Consider the following 14,642-nt stretch of genomic DNA (forward strand, 5'->3'; position numbering starts at 1 on the left):
ATGTAACGTAATACTCCTACTAAGGCACAACAGTCAGCAGTAACAACATCATCAAGCAGTGAGCCCAGTTTAGGACAAGAGACAGACAAGGAGGCATGCAATGCAGATTGCGATGCATATGCTGCATCAGAAAAGCCATTTCCTTTGCTTAGGCAACGATGTCTTGTTGCGTTGGACAAGTAAGTAGTAGCGCACTGCAGAAAGAAGCAAGCAAGCAAGGAGGACCGACTAATGGACAAGTAAATTGTAAGGTTTGATGCCCTAATTCCAAGGCGATGGCCAATTTCCTCTTGTCTTGTCCAGGGCCGTACCGGCAAATTCGGGGGCCCTGTGCGAAACAATGGACTGGGGCCTGGTGGCCTAGCGAAGGATCATGAATACCAAGCGATACCAGTCGGCTAGCGCGATATGATGTGTGAAAGCACAAATGTTAGAAGTCACACGAGCGCGATGTGCTATGTGAAAACACAAATGTTAGAAGTCACACGTGTGACTGATAGTTAAATCATCACATAAGGCCCAATAACTATTTTTTGTTCCGGAAATTTTTTTTTGTTGCTGGAACAATTGTTATTGTTTGGGCAACAAAAAATTTTTTCCGAAAAAAAGTTTGTTCTAGCAACAAAGCATTGAGGGGTATGGTTTATTAGGCCGATTTTATGTCCAAAACACGGAATCTTGAAGAGGTTGGGGTGCTGTGACATGTACACTTGAGATCACACACGTGACCCCGAACAGCACCCATGTAAAAAAAAGTGGCAAGTGATACGCCTACGATGATTTATCTTTTAGGAGTAATTTTGGCCATGTTTTACCACAAATTGGGTCAAACAATTAACTAAATTAAAGTGTTTACATGACTATATCTAACATATACCTAATATTTTGGGGGGCCTTCGAATTCGGGGGCCCTGTGCGGTCGCACGGCCTGCATGTGCCCAGATACGGGTCTGGTCTTGTCTTGTTGACCAAGATACTGAGCTACGGAGTAGTTACTGTACACGATGGAGGTGCAAGCAAGATACGCGTCCTGTGGCACGGAGATTACTGCATTCGTTTTCTTTTATTATTTTAGAGGGTGTTTTGGAACAGGGACTTAAAAAAAGCACCAGAGATTTTTTAGTATTTAGAAATATTAAATAAATATTAATTATAAAACTAACTACAGAACTCTGGGGTTAAATTGCGAGACGAATCTATTGAGGTATCTTAATTTATGATTAGCGCATGGTTACTGTAGCATCACTGAAGCAAATTATGAATTAATTAGCATTATTAGATTCGTCTCGCGAAAAAACACTCGGCTGTCAAAACGAATTTGACAAATCAGTAATTTTACTGATGTGTTATAGTATTTAATAACTATGACATGCTATGATCCTTACACTGAGACTGCCCTGTTCACGAGCTCCCTACTCTGCTGCTGCTCCCATCAACCATCAATCAATTGACAATTGGGCCCTCCCTCCCATTTCGAAATCCCGCGGCAAAGGGGGGCAGGCGATACGACCGCGAGTTGCTGTTGCTGACAAAACCATCCATTGCTGCGTTTCGTTTCACACCTGTGCTTGCTTGCTTGCTGTTTCGTGCTGTGCGTGACAGACAATAATGGCAGCAGCTGCGCGGCAGATGGGGTGGGGTGGGGTGGGGGGACCCTCCCTCCCAGGGATGGCAATTGCACCCGCGGATGCGGCTATCTGCGGATTTTAGATCCGACGGGTGCGGGTTTGAGATTCCACCCTCGGGTGGACCCGCACCCATCCACAAACAAAGAAATTCTAAACCAACATGTTTAGATAAGGCTTATTCCAACTATTCTAACTATAAAATGAGCACAAAAATTTATAGATTTATTGTTAGTTTGTCGTTAATATTTTGAATTTGGGAATTTGTTGTTAGTTTGCCCTTATTACTTATAGAAATGTAATGTTTGATTATTTAAATTAAAAGATTTGTGCATTTTTATTATATCTTTTGTCACACCCGCGGGCACCCGAAACCCGCCCGAAACCCGCGGGTGCGGGTGCGGGTGTAGAAATGCACCCGCGGGTCTATCTGCGGGCGGGTTTTTTCCAACCCGCGGGTTTGCCTACGGGCGGGTTTTCATCAAACCCGCACCCACATCCGCAGGTGCCATCCTTACTCCCTAGGGAGTTTGAGTACTCGTAACTGCAATGCCTTGCCTTCCCCATTGCAATGCAAGGCAACCGCCAGCCAGCGCTCTCCCTCCTCTTCCACACCACGCAGCTCCCCTCCGCTCCATGATGCTGCATCCGTGGTGCCTCCTCCTCCTCCTCCTCTGCCTGCCGCTCGCCACCGCCGCCGCCTCCTCCGACGCCGCGCTCCTCCTCGCCAAGGTCAGGCCCGCGCTCCAGGGGCAGGGCCCCAACCCCAACGCCCAGCTCGCCACCTGGAACGCCTCCACCCCGCTCTGCCTCTGGCGCGGCCTCCGCTGGGCCTGGCCCGACGCCCGCCCGCTCCGCTGCGACACTGCCGCCGCGCGCGCCAATCTCTCCCTCGCCCGCGACCCCGCCCTCCTCCTCCTCTCCATCCGCCTCCCCGCCGCCGCCCTCGCCGGCACCCTCCCGCCCGACCTCGGAGCCTTCTCCGCCCTCGCCTCCATCTACCTCGCCGCCAACCAACTCACCGGCCCCGTCCCGCTCGACCTCGGCAACGCGCCCGCGCTCGACGCGCTCGACCTCTCGTCCAACCGCCTCTCCGGCCCACTCCCCACCTCCCTCTGGAATCTCTGCGACCGCCTCGCCGATCTCCGCCTCCACGGGAACGCTCTCGCGGGGGCCGTCCCGCCGCCCGCCGGCCCCAACACCACCTGCGACAGCCTCCGCGTCCTCGACCTCGGCGCCAACCGCTTCTCCGGCGGGTTCCCCTCCTTCCTCACCGCCTTCCGCGGCCTCCGCCGCCTCGACCTCGCCGACAACCGTTTCCAGGGGCCCATCCCGGAGGCCCTCGCCGGGATGGACCGCCTCCAGGACCTCAACCTCTCCAGCAACAACCTCTCCGGCCAGCTGCCACCGACCTTGGCCCGCTTCACGGAGGCCGCCTTCCTGGGCAACCACCCTTCGCTGTGCGGCCCGCCGCTGCGCACCCAGTGCGTGTCCTCCTCCGGCCTCAGCTCCCGCGGCGTCGCCGCCATGGTCATCGGCCTCATGGCCGCTGCCGTCGTCCTCGCCTCCGTCTCCATCGGTTGGGCCCAGGGGAGGTGGACCTCGAGGCGGCGGCGAGATAATGATGCCAACGCGCAAGGAGGGGATGATGACCATGACGCCGCCGCCGACGACGATGGCAGGCTGCTCGTCTTCGAGGGCGGCGAGCACCTCACGCTGGACGAGGTGCTCAACGCCACCGGCCAGGTGGTCGACAAGGCCGCCCACTGCACCGTGTACAAGGCCAAGCTCGCCGGCGGCGGCGGCACCATCGAGCTGCGCCTGCTCCGGGAGGGCTGCTGCAAGGACGCCGCCTCCTGCGCTCCCGTCGTGCGCCGCATCGCCCGCGCGCGCCACCCCAACCTCGTGCCGCTCAGGGCCTTCTACCACGGCCGGCGCGGCGAGAAGCTGCTGGTCTACGACTACTTCCCGCGCACCCGCACGCTGCACGGCTTCCTGCACGAGCGCGACGCCGGCGGCCCGCCGCTCACGTGGCCGCGCCGCCACAAGGTCGCGCTGGGCGCCGCGCGCGCGCTGGCGTACCTGCACGCCGCCCAGGGCGAGGCGCACGGCAACGTGCGCTCCTCCAACGTGCTCGTCGACGACCTCTTCGTGGCGCATCTGGCGGAGCACGCGGTGGACCGGCTGCTGGTGCCGGCGGCGGCGGAGGCGGTGCTGGCGGCGGCCAAGGCGGACGGCTACAAGGCGCCGGAGCTGCATTCCATGAGGAGGTGCGGCGCACGCACGGACGTGTACGCCTTCGGGATACTGCTGCTGGAGCTGCTTATGGGAAGGAAGCCGGCGGCGGACCTGCCGGCGGCGGTGAAGGTGGCGGTGCTGGAGGAGACGGCGCTGGAGGAGGTGCTGGACGCGGAGCTGCTCAAGGGGCTGCGCACGAGCCCCGCCCCCGCGGAGGAGGGGCTGCTGCAGGCGCTGAAGCTGGCCATGGGCTGCTGCGCGCCGGTGGCGGCGGCGCGGCCGACCATGGCGGAGGTGGTGCGGCAGCTGGAGGACAGCCGGCCCAGCAGGACCCTGCAGACACGCTCGGCGCTCTACAGCCCGGCGGAGAGCAGGAGCGACGCCGGCACGCCCAACACCGCCTAGCCGCCTAGCATCCCAGCTTCAGCTCATTCACTCTCATCAGGGCTTGGAATCAGAGCGAGCGACACCTGCAATCTATCAGAGCTTGCAAATTAATTACTACTACTACTTATAAATGTAGTAACTCTGGATGTATAATCACAGAGATTGGGTTGCGCAACGAAGTAAACTAAACTAGACGAGATAAAAGTTCATTAATTAATTTGACGCTAGTACGGGAAGCAACGATTCCCAATTGCTTATCAAGCTACCACTTTCAAGCAAGCTAGGAGTCCTCTACACCTGGAGTATCGTCGTTTTGGAGATGCGATGCGATGCCGGCAGACGAGTAGTGGGCTGACAGACTGCACAAAGGGATTCCTATTTGCACACTCTTCCTTCTCTCTCAAAAGCTTGTTCACACCCTGAGCTGCAGCTGCACAGACTGCTGCAGTGCTACTCCACTCTTGCATCTTCGGCAAAGCTGTGTGTGCCAAGTGAGTGTGTTTTGGTAAAAAAGTTTGGATTTTAATAATGTAGTATATTTTGTTATTACTTGACGAGTAATGTCTAATTATGGACTAATTAGATTTAAAAGATTTATTTTGTACTAATCAATTAAACTATATAATCAATTATTTTTTTAATTATATTTATTGTTTCATGTACATGTCCGAAAATTCGATGTGATATGTAGCGAAGGAAGTTTTTTGGAAACTATAGCAGTGGTGACTTACAAGCAGCATAGCTGTCTCAGGCTGCTGCAGCACAGGTAGTCAGGTACCATACGGGACGGAGGATGGCAACACGGCAGACGGACGGAGCGGATTCGCATGACTACAGTGTGTTTCAACTATGTTTCGTTTTTCTAGCGCACATAAGTTGAGAAATTTTTTTTTAAGAATGAGTATAATTTTTCGTGACAAATCTAATAACGGTAATTAATTGATAATTTACTACAATGATGCTGCAGTAATCATCTTCTAATCATGCGGTTAAAGACTTCATTAGATTCTTCAGAGTTTCTAGCGCAGGAATTCTGGAGATAGTTTTGTAAATTAGCTTTATTTAACACCGTAATTAATGGCCAAAATTTCCTAATACTTCCTGAGGCTCAGGGAACCAAACAGAACAGGGCCTCACTTCTATTCCTGTTCGAAAGCCAAAGCAATACATGCACGACACCTGTTGCTCAACACAGTGCAAATCCATTGTCGATGCCTGTTTACCCCCCCCCCCCCCCCCCCCCAAAGCCTTCCTTGGCCATCATGCCTCTTTGCCCTCTGTCATCATGATATGCAGTACAGATTCATCCCTGGGTACTGGGGAGGGAGGCGACAAGAAAGATCTCTCTCGATATGCAATGGATGTATCAACATTGAAATCTGGTCTCTGCTCCTCCTAACATACTATGCAGCAGCAGCAGATTCCTTTCTCCCAACAGGAACCAGATTGGTAGGATTAAGCAATGCGGATTATAACAACGAAAACTATGCGCGAATGCATACAATTCCCATCTGCACGTAGCTCTCAATTGTAGCATGTGCTGCACCTCATACGTAGTACTTTATATGTTCTGATTGATCCTGAGGTCAGGTCTCTCCATCAGAATCATCCAACCCAACAGGACCTTAATTAGGATCACAGTACATGCATGTTTAGTTTGCTGATAACCATGAGTCACATCTATCACAATGGGTATCCTATTGCAAGGAGGCAAGGCACACGCATGATACTGCTGCTGCTGCCTGACTAGGCAAAAGCACCGTGCACTGCTCGCTTCATACACTGTCCTATCCTGTCCTGTACACAATCATATTCATATCTGGGTGTGAGACTGAAAATACCACAAGGACATCAAGGAGGTATACAACAGGCAGACAACCCTTCTCTTTTTTCTTTCTCAACACAAATACTTATGATAATCATGATAAATAAAATGTACTCGGTCGCCAAGGCCCGCCGGTGTCATCAAGCGCCTACGCAGCTTTCCCAGCAACCGTAGCTCGAGCTGAAACTGCCTCCACCAGTCTGCTGGGCGTACTCGGAGATCACTTTGCGGGCGCAGGCATCCCATGTCCTTGCGATTTCTCGCAGTGACATGGGCTCTGCTAGACCGCGGAGCAATATGCCGAACTTTGACTTGGCCTTTGTAGAGAGGTCGTCTGAGTTCCTGCTGCAGCCGCAATATACAAAATCAATCGCCACCTTCCATACACAATAATATATGATGCCACACCACAACGCACCTCTGTTCATCTGGAAACTTGTCTAGGAGCACCGGGGAGCATTTGGGGTAGCTAGCAGGAACAAGCAACCTCAAAGGCAGAATCGGGCTCTGCCACACAATTTCAAAATACGACAGAATGAGGCGACCAATGCCAGCACAGACCCTTGAACAAAAAAGAAAAAGGAGAAATCACACGAGGCTGCCTCACCATCTGTGCCGAAGCAAACATGGATTTCAAGCTGGGGCTAACAGCAACAGCAGTGAACGTGCATCTAATGACTGTCCCTTCAGCCCCCTCAGATGTAGCTGCGAATGACTCAGCATCATCCTCGGAGACATGGAGCTCTGTGTCTATGAGCTGTTGGTTTATCTCGTGAATCTCCTCCATTAGAGCATGGTTCACCTGCAAAACGATGCGCATGATACGGGATCAAAACACTAGATAGGCAACGCTTTAGATACCAGATAAACAACATTTCCCTTTTAGATACAAATATGCAAGTTAATGAAGGACTATTGCACTCTGCATAGCTTATCTACAAAAATATGGGGAGAACCACACCTCAGCCTTTTGACACTTGACACGTGAGGTTGCAGTTGATTGCAGCTCAGGAGTCTCCACACTATATGATTGCTTCAAGCTATCGTTGACGCTTCCAGGCGATGAGACATTAAGAGGCATAGCACTAGTGTCCCGCTTCATTTTCTTTGATGTACCACTCCCGTCGTGGGTTATGAAATTCCTGGCTTGCAAGCGGCATTTTGTCATAGCGACAAGATCTTCACCCACGGCAGCTCTAGAACCATTACCAGGTGCTGATCCAGCGATCCTGTCAATCATACTCACGACAGAACCTATATCGCTAACTGCAGCAGTAAGGGATTGGCGCTGTGTTGTTCGCAACTGCATAGCAACACCAAGTTCAACATGAAGCATATGAAGAAAATATTAGCAGACTCCAATATATCATCAAATAAAACTAATTTTTAGAGGGTGTCAATGACTTATGTCTATTATTGCCATACAAGGAGAACAGGTTTTCAGCCCTAGATTACAAAGTATAATAAGAAACCGTGTTAACTATAAAGCCTTATGCTCCACATGCTTTCACCTTTCAGATATGCAACAAGTATCAAGAGCCAAAAGTACAACAAAATTTGACTAGGGTAATTTTCATATTTTGAAGAGCTAGCATGGTACAGATGGGTTGCTGGGAAAAGGCATATTCGAAACTTCTATAGCCAAAATTTGAAGCCTCATTTTCTTTGTGCTAGAATGTTCTAGATATTTATAAGCATAATATGCATTCAACAGCACATTCAGAAAAGTATGACCAAACAATTGTCAAAAGAAAGTAAATAGGAAGCTGGAGAGATACTGACTGCTTTAAGCAAGCGGTCGAGGGGCCTTTCTGCTGCGTTTGATTTGGTTGGAACTTGAGTAGGTACATTAGCCTGACTTCCATCGGCACTTGTGAATTCTGCTAGCAAGGGTGACGCAGATATGCCTGGTGTGTTAACGGCTATTGATTGTGTTTGAGGTGGAAGGGAAGTTTGCTGATGTCCAGCCTGCCCAGTACTAGTAAGTGATGATAAGTTGGAGAGTGGTTTATCTGAATCCACTGGTATAGGAGATGGGGCAACAGGTGGGGATGGAGATGGAACAAATGGTGAGTTAGCTGAATGCAGTGGTGTTCCAGTCTTGAGTTGAGACTGCAACAGATTGTGCTGATCAACCTGAGGAGAATGGTGTGAAATTTGTGGGGATGATGCTTGGAGGTTTTGTGGAGAAGAAATTGGAAAGGCACCACCCGGTTTCATCTGCTGATAATAGTTGCGTTGACCCAGGTACATTCCAGATTTCATTGCAGGTCCTTGCCTAACCTTTAGCTCGTTCATATCATTTCCAGAATAAAGCTGTGGGACCTGCATCTGTCCTTGCTGCTGTTGTTTCTGTAATTGTTGCTGCATTGGTAGCTGTGATTGGTGTATTTGCTTTTGGTGCTGTAAGTGTTGTATAATCTGCTGACGCTTTATTTGCTGACTTTGCATAATCTGATGCTCCTGTTGTTGCTGCTTTAGCTGCTGCAATGAGCCTGCGTTTTGTTGCATGGAATTGGTATTAGGTTGCATTGTACTCATCGCATTGATGGATAACAAATTACTACTGGACTGCTGCTGTGCATTCATTGCACCCTGCATGGGACCAGTGCTTCCCTGTTGCAATGTAGAACCCATTGAACCATGCTGAACATGATTAAAATTATTTCCTTGGGCACTCTCCAAATTAGAGCCAGCCTGCAGTGCATTTGTGACATTTTGCTGTGTTGTTGGAGCACCAAAGTTTGTTGCTTGAGGCGCAGATACATGCTGGATGCCAGGTGCACCAGAGGACTGTACTCCTGTGCTAATGCTAGGCAAACTTGCTTGAGGCATCTGATTAGTATGACTATCATGCTGCTGCAAACCTGAAGCCTGTTGTTGCTGTGAAATGTTAGAGCTAGGAGCTTGCCCAACAGATTGCTGAAACTGTTGTTGTCCTGTTGCCTGCACAGGCTTCCTTCTTTGAAAATTTAGGATATTGACAATTTGCTTCTCGTATATTGGGATTTTTTCTCTAAAACCTGGCTGAATGCTGCTCTTGTTAAGTTGCAGGAAGTGCAATGTGCGCTCCAACAATGCTTTGAAGTTCTTCATCTTTTCATACTGGTCTGATGACTTTTGAGCTGGCATGTGGTTATCAACATGTTGTATCTTCATAGATATTTTATTGTACAAATCATTGAGTTCTGCAAAGTACTGGTCTTTTAAGTTCTTAATCTGTGCACAAATAAACAAACAAACGATAAAGTGGTTGCCAAGGCATTCCATTAAGTTACAATCATGGCTGGCACACAAAAAAATAGAAAAGATACTGCGGCATCAATAGAAGGAATAATGCGTTTTCTAAACTCGACCTGCAGGGGGTATGACAGCCCCAGGGCATTTGCTAATAGAAGACCTCTCACGCAAGTCGAGAAAACCCCCGAACCCTTGCCCCAGGGGTGCCGTAACCTGTACCGTTGCCCGTGTGAGAGCGGGCCGGCGGGCCAGGAACACTTTCCATATGCTTTGGCATGTAGGCAAGCGAGGGGAATTTTTTTTAACCTCAGCCTGAAATCCGCTCCCACGGGAGTTGAACCCAAGATCTGAGGAGTGCTACTGAGGCCACCTAACCAGTCCGGTTCGGCACCCGTTCGCAAATAATGCGTTTTCTAAATATGTGCAGGTCGAAATTAATGATCAAGGAAATATTGATACCAAAAGAAAAGCAGCATAATGAATTTAGGACCAGGCAGGAAGCAAAAATCCTAACATATATTCAACGATGTCAGTTATTACATCTTATAGGTCAATCTCAATCAGTTGAATTACAGATCTACCTATTCTTGGCACTCTTCTTCAACAAACATTAGAAAGCTGCAAGTAAAAGCTTGACAATGCTAATGGATTGTAACATGCTTTACCATTTGATATATCTCCTCTTGCAAATCACCTGCACCTGGATGACCAGTTTGAGCAGTGGAATCCACAGAAGCTGCATAGAAAGCAAGATTGTTAAAACAATGAAGACACCAATGAACAAGCAATCAAGTAGCAACCTAAAACAAAATGGAACCAATCACAAAAAAAAAGGAACCAGATGCAAACAGTGCGGAAATTTGCATGCTTAATACTGGAGAAGAAGTCACAACTTTGAATTAAAGATTAGAATACAAGAAAAATTATTGCAGAGTAACAATTACAGAAACACTTAACACAAATGAGGAACACATTTGGTGAAGAAAAAAACACTGAAGATCGACCTAGTCAAAATAACAAGCTGTGGACTTACAGTATATAACTGCACCTCATTATAGTTGACATCCCCAATTTTTTTTTTATTCCTAGCAATTTAAAGCTTGCTCTCATAGAATAAATATTGCCGTAAGATACTAAAGTTAAACAGAAAGAAATCTCAGATCCCTAAGATGGATAAAACTGTAAGTGGGCAACAAAAGTTTTGTTCATATCTGTAGAGCTACAGCAACAAATGATGGTAAGCATAACACAACCTTAGCTTCAAGGAAAAAAAAAGCCCAAAGTCTTACACAAGAACTCAGGGAACTTTTAAGGTAGAGTAACAGTACAAGACTACAAAGACAGGAGTACAATAGTAAAAGACTGCAAAGACAGTATATGAGGAACTTACTACTGGATGAAACTTCTTGAAGGCCCCTCGGAGCCTGAATATATTGCTTTTGATCAATGTTATTCTGTTGCAAAAGCATGCCAGCTGAAGTTTGAAGTCTCTGTTGCATTCCCAATTGTTGTTGCAGTTGATTAGGCTGAGACTGGAACTGTGACATCATATGTTGAGATTGCTGAAGCTGGTTCTGCTGAGACTGAGGTTGCATCAAACCCATCGATGCCTGCTGAGCATGGTGTTGCTGCTCTGGTTGCTGAATTGCCTTATTTGACATATGCATTCGTTGCATGCTTGAAACATTTGGCACAGTTCCAAGAAGCTGCTGCTGCTGCTGCTGCTGCTGATGCAGACTTGACATATTTCCCTGGGGGGACAATTGTTGAGGCTGGTGCAAGGGCATTGATTGCTGGTTCAACATCTGCTGCGTCTGTTGCATATTCAAAAGATTATTTGACTGAACCGGTAGCCCAGCACCATTCTGTTGACTGATTAACTGATTTTGTTGTAAATTTGACTGTTGGCCCATTAATTGTGGTTGCTGTTGTTGCAAAGGAATGTTGGACTGTTGAGTTGGCTGAGTTTGCTGCAAAGAAGGCTGCTGATGCATGGAGGACTGTGGATGTTGCTGCTGCCTCATTACAGATTGTGTAGGCTGCTGGAGTAATGACTGCACAGATTGTTGTACTGAGTTCAAAGGATTCTGTTGAATGCCGCTCTGAGTAGCGGACTGCATAGCCATGGGCTGCGTTTGTGAAATGGTGGACTGCCCAGGCTGAAGGCCAGATGACATCTGCATCATGGCCTGCTGTGAAGATTGCAGCTGTGTTGACTGCAATAAAGATTGCTGCTGCTGAAGGTGTGGTTGCATGAGTGAGTTCTGCTGCAATTTCTGGTTCATCAACATTTTTTGCTGCTGATAAATTAACTGATTCTGTGCTTGCTGCTGCTGCTGCTGCCTACCTGCCATTTGTCTTTGTGCAGCATACATATCTTGTGGAGTACCCTGTGCCAAACCATTGTTCATGGTGTTTTGCGGCATTCCAGACATGTTCTGCAACGTGGATGTCTGGCTGACACCCGGCAAGCTCTGACCAAGACTAGGGAGAGAACCTTGAACAGATGTAGAAGCATTTGGTTGCCGTGTCTGTTGCTGAGACATCAATGGGATAGCTGTTGACTGTGCTGGATTACTGCCTTGTGGAGGAAGGCCAGGCGCTGTTTTAGAAAATATGCCATCGTTAAGACAAGGAACACTTACTTTAAAATTGCAACAAGAACACAGAACTCAATGCAACATATTACAGATAAAAAACTGAGAAAGTGAGCTTCATTTTGCGGGACACAGAAGAACTCATTGCAACATATTACAGATAAAAACAAAAGAACTCAAGGAAAGCATACTGAAAACAATTAGGAACTGATTTGTATCTCAAAAGAAAATTACCATGGTATAATCATTCAGAACGCATATGCATCACTTTACGTTAAGTAACAATTAGCATCTAATGCCTGTTTGGATGCAAAATATTTTCGAAGTATTGGAAAAATACAACGGTTTTGCAAAATACATTGGTTTCGGAGAGCTACTGGGTGTTAGGATGCAACAAACCTTCTAGTTTTTAAAAACCATGGTATTTTTAAAACTATGGTATTTTTCAAGACTCAACTTGGGACCTCTTTCCTTTCTCTCTTTTCTTAGAAAAAAGAATTTACTGCAAAAATATCTTGATTGTGATCAAGTTTCTAAGAAGCAAATACATCAATATCACAAAAGGGTGTCTGTTGTACATTGGTGCATGGTACCTGGACCTGGGGGGGTTTGATTTGGAATCACTTGAGCATTTCCAGGGTTCTGTTGTGTCTTTGTCTGACTCTCCATAGACAGCATTTTCAGAGAAATCTTCCGCAGATAATCAGACTGAGTGATACAAAAGGAAAGTAAATAAGATGTAGCTTTGCATTAATACAATTAATAAGTACTAGGTGCATAGACCCATAATATTTTGGTACCAGAAGGCCTGGTATCAGTACATAGTATATATGCATTGCTCCATCGTTTATGTTAGGATGGTAAAAAGATGCTACAAGAACCTAAAAATTGACCTAAAAGGTTTTGAGATTGTTCATAGATATCATTGATCCCACCCCATAACTAAAAGTTCTAATTCTGCATGCAGAAGGTAGATTTAGGTTAAAATACCTGGTTGGTGGCTGCAGTATAGATTTTCTCTTCAAAACGCACAGCAATTTTTTGAAGCTCACTAAGCCCCTCAGGCACTGATACTGGCAGATGCTTCTTCAGAGTCTCCATTCTACACAAATAATGAAAGATGCGATATATTGAGAGATATACTAAGAAAAATGTGTCCAACTACCATTTAATAAGTCCAAACAAACAGCAAGCCTCTTATCAGGGAAAAAACAGTGAGCCAGAAGCTCGAGACTAGTGGCATGGAATTTGTGGACAGCTAAAGCACAGACATATGGTTGAACAAAAGCAGCTAGGGTAAAACGGACAAATTTAGTGGCAGCCATATAGAGACGCAGACGCTGCACCAAGTTCGGCCTTCAAGCAGCAAGCACCATGAAATAATAAATAATTTTTTTAATTATTTTTCATCACAATCATGAGTTATTGTTGTGTACAAGCCAACCTAAAAAGAATGAAATGAGTGGGAATGTCTCCTCCCATGGTCGAGGGGGAAAACATGAGCTGAAACCGTGTGCAGGCGATCAATTCTCCCAGTACATCAGCAGAATCCAAGTCCTCCAGATGTAAAGAAACATAAGTATAAATATTTCCATATCTTTGTTACCCAGCTAAGGGTATACAGCACAAAGGCTGGTATATTGATGCTTAAGCAGAGACAATAAATGCTACATCATCAAGTGTCTACCTAGGATATCTGGCTGGCGTTCTAATGGGAATAACTAATTTGTTGGTTGAAACAAAAATCAGCCAAATGTCCAACCGCGACGACCCCGTGTTGCTCGTGGGCTAAGTTAGCACTTTCGCTGTGTGTGTTTATGGTCGAGACATGACCTTCTAGTTATAATTTTTTTTGTATCCTGCAGCAAGCACACAAGTAGTTTCTGCTCTTCGAATTTGATAATTAAATTAGGCAGAAATTGTGTAATCTAGATAGGATGATGGACTGGATGGCAAGGAATGACTAGTGAGCGATCTGCGATGAGATTATATGTAGAAATAGGCAGACGAAGCATTAGGGCCATGCGCACAGATGGATCGGCAAACCCTATCCTAACATAGTAGGCATATCAAAGTGGAGAGGGAGGTAGGCAGGTGAATCGAACGCAAAGAGGGAGGGAGGGAGGGAGGCAGGTGTGGACGGATCGAATCGAACGCAAAGGAATTGAAATTGCATCCCGTCACGTCAGTGAGGGGGAAGGGAAGGGAACGTACATCTTATTGACAATCCTGCTTCGCGCCTCGGGCTGGAGCTGGGTGCGCCAGTCGCCTCCGGCGGGAGCGGCGGCGTTAGGGTCGACGCCACCGGCGGCGGCGGCGGCGGCAGGGTCGGCCCCCTGCGTGGGGCGCCAGTTGGCGGCGCCGTCCATGGCCTGCGGCTTTGGATCGATCTGTTGGGCGACCAAGGATCGCCGGTTGCTCTACGGCAAGCAGCAGCTGCAGGAGGAGGAATCGAGGCGGGCCGCGGGCGGGGGGAGAAGAAATTGAGGAAAGTGACGCGACGCGAGTAAGGATGAAAACGGATGGAAAAAATCCCGTCGGGTTCCGCTCGTATTTCTATATTTATTTTGTTTGTTTTCGTATTTACGAAAAAATATGGAAATGAGACGGAAAACATGAGAGAGTGTATGCTGTCCGTATTTGCGGAATCCCGTTTTTAGTCGAGATAATCCTATATTTTTCTCGTATTTATAAAATCCGGAAAAAAAATAAATAGACACACCATATATC

General features: G+C 47.5%; 2 protein-coding genes across 7 annotated transcripts; one reads left to right on the forward strand and one right to left on the reverse strand.

The window, feature by feature from the left end:
* The first annotated feature begins 2,154 nt into the window (after positions 1-2,154).
* LOC120713136 (putative kinase-like protein TMKL1) lies at positions 2,155-4,511 on the forward strand. Its single transcript, XM_039999140.1, has one exon. It carries the CDS (start codon positions 2,175-2,177, stop codon positions 4,266-4,268), a length of 2,094 nt encoding a protein of 697 aa, XP_039855074.1. The 5' UTR covers positions 2,155-2,174; the 3' UTR covers positions 4,269-4,511.
* Positions 4,512-5,791: 1,280 nt separating this feature from the next.
* LOC120713134 (mediator of RNA polymerase II transcription subunit 15a-like) lies at positions 5,792-14,401 on the reverse strand. 6 transcript variants are annotated; one of them, XM_039999135.1, is made up of 10 exons: positions 14,127-14,401; positions 12,903-13,014; positions 12,491-12,620; positions 10,706-11,917; positions 9,981-10,051; positions 7,858-9,294; positions 7,037-7,378; positions 6,683-6,877; positions 6,494-6,582; positions 5,792-6,417 (listed from the first exon to the last, which is right to left on the reverse strand). In XM_039999135.1, exons 1-10 carry the CDS (start codon positions 14,279-14,281, stop codon positions 6,216-6,218), a joined length of 3,945 nt encoding a protein of 1,314 aa, XP_039855069.1. In that variant the 5' UTR covers positions 14,282-14,401; the 3' UTR covers positions 5,792-6,215. The 6 variants fall into 6 exon arrangements, with proteins under 6 accessions (XP_039855069.1, XP_039855072.1, XP_039855070.1 ...); XM_039999138.1 differs by having other exon boundaries at positions 5,792-6,420; positions 12,512-12,620; positions 14,127-14,400; XM_039999136.1 differs by having other exon boundaries at positions 5,792-6,420; positions 12,506-12,620; positions 14,127-14,400.
* Positions 14,402-14,642: the final 241 nt, after the last annotated feature.

The sequence above is a fragment of the Panicum virgatum genome, chromosome 6K, assembly GCF_016808335.1.
Source record: "Panicum virgatum strain AP13 chromosome 6K, P.virgatum_v5, whole genome shotgun sequence".
Classification (NCBI taxonomy): Eukaryota; Viridiplantae; Streptophyta; class Magnoliopsida; order Poales; family Poaceae; genus Panicum; species Panicum virgatum.

Bases quoted from the DNA above. Each gene is read 5' to 3' on its own strand.
- LOC120713134 (XM_039999134.1), bottom strand. From the start codon at position 14,281: ATGGACGGCGCCGCCAACTGGCGCCCCACGCAGGGGGCCGACCCTGCC. The intron at 9,295-9,980 runs GTAAAGCATGTT...ATTTGTGCACAG, and splicing joins AAGAGGAGATATATCAAATG to ATTAAGAACTTAAAAGACCA. The intron at 6,421-6,493 runs GTGCGTTGTGGT...TTGCGGCTGCAG, and splicing joins AAGTTTCCAGATGAACAGAG to CAGGAACTCAGACGACCTCT.
- LOC120713136 (XM_039999140.1), top strand. From the start codon at position 2,175: ATGCCTTGCCTTCCCCATTGCAATGCAAGGCAACCGCCAGCCAGCGCT.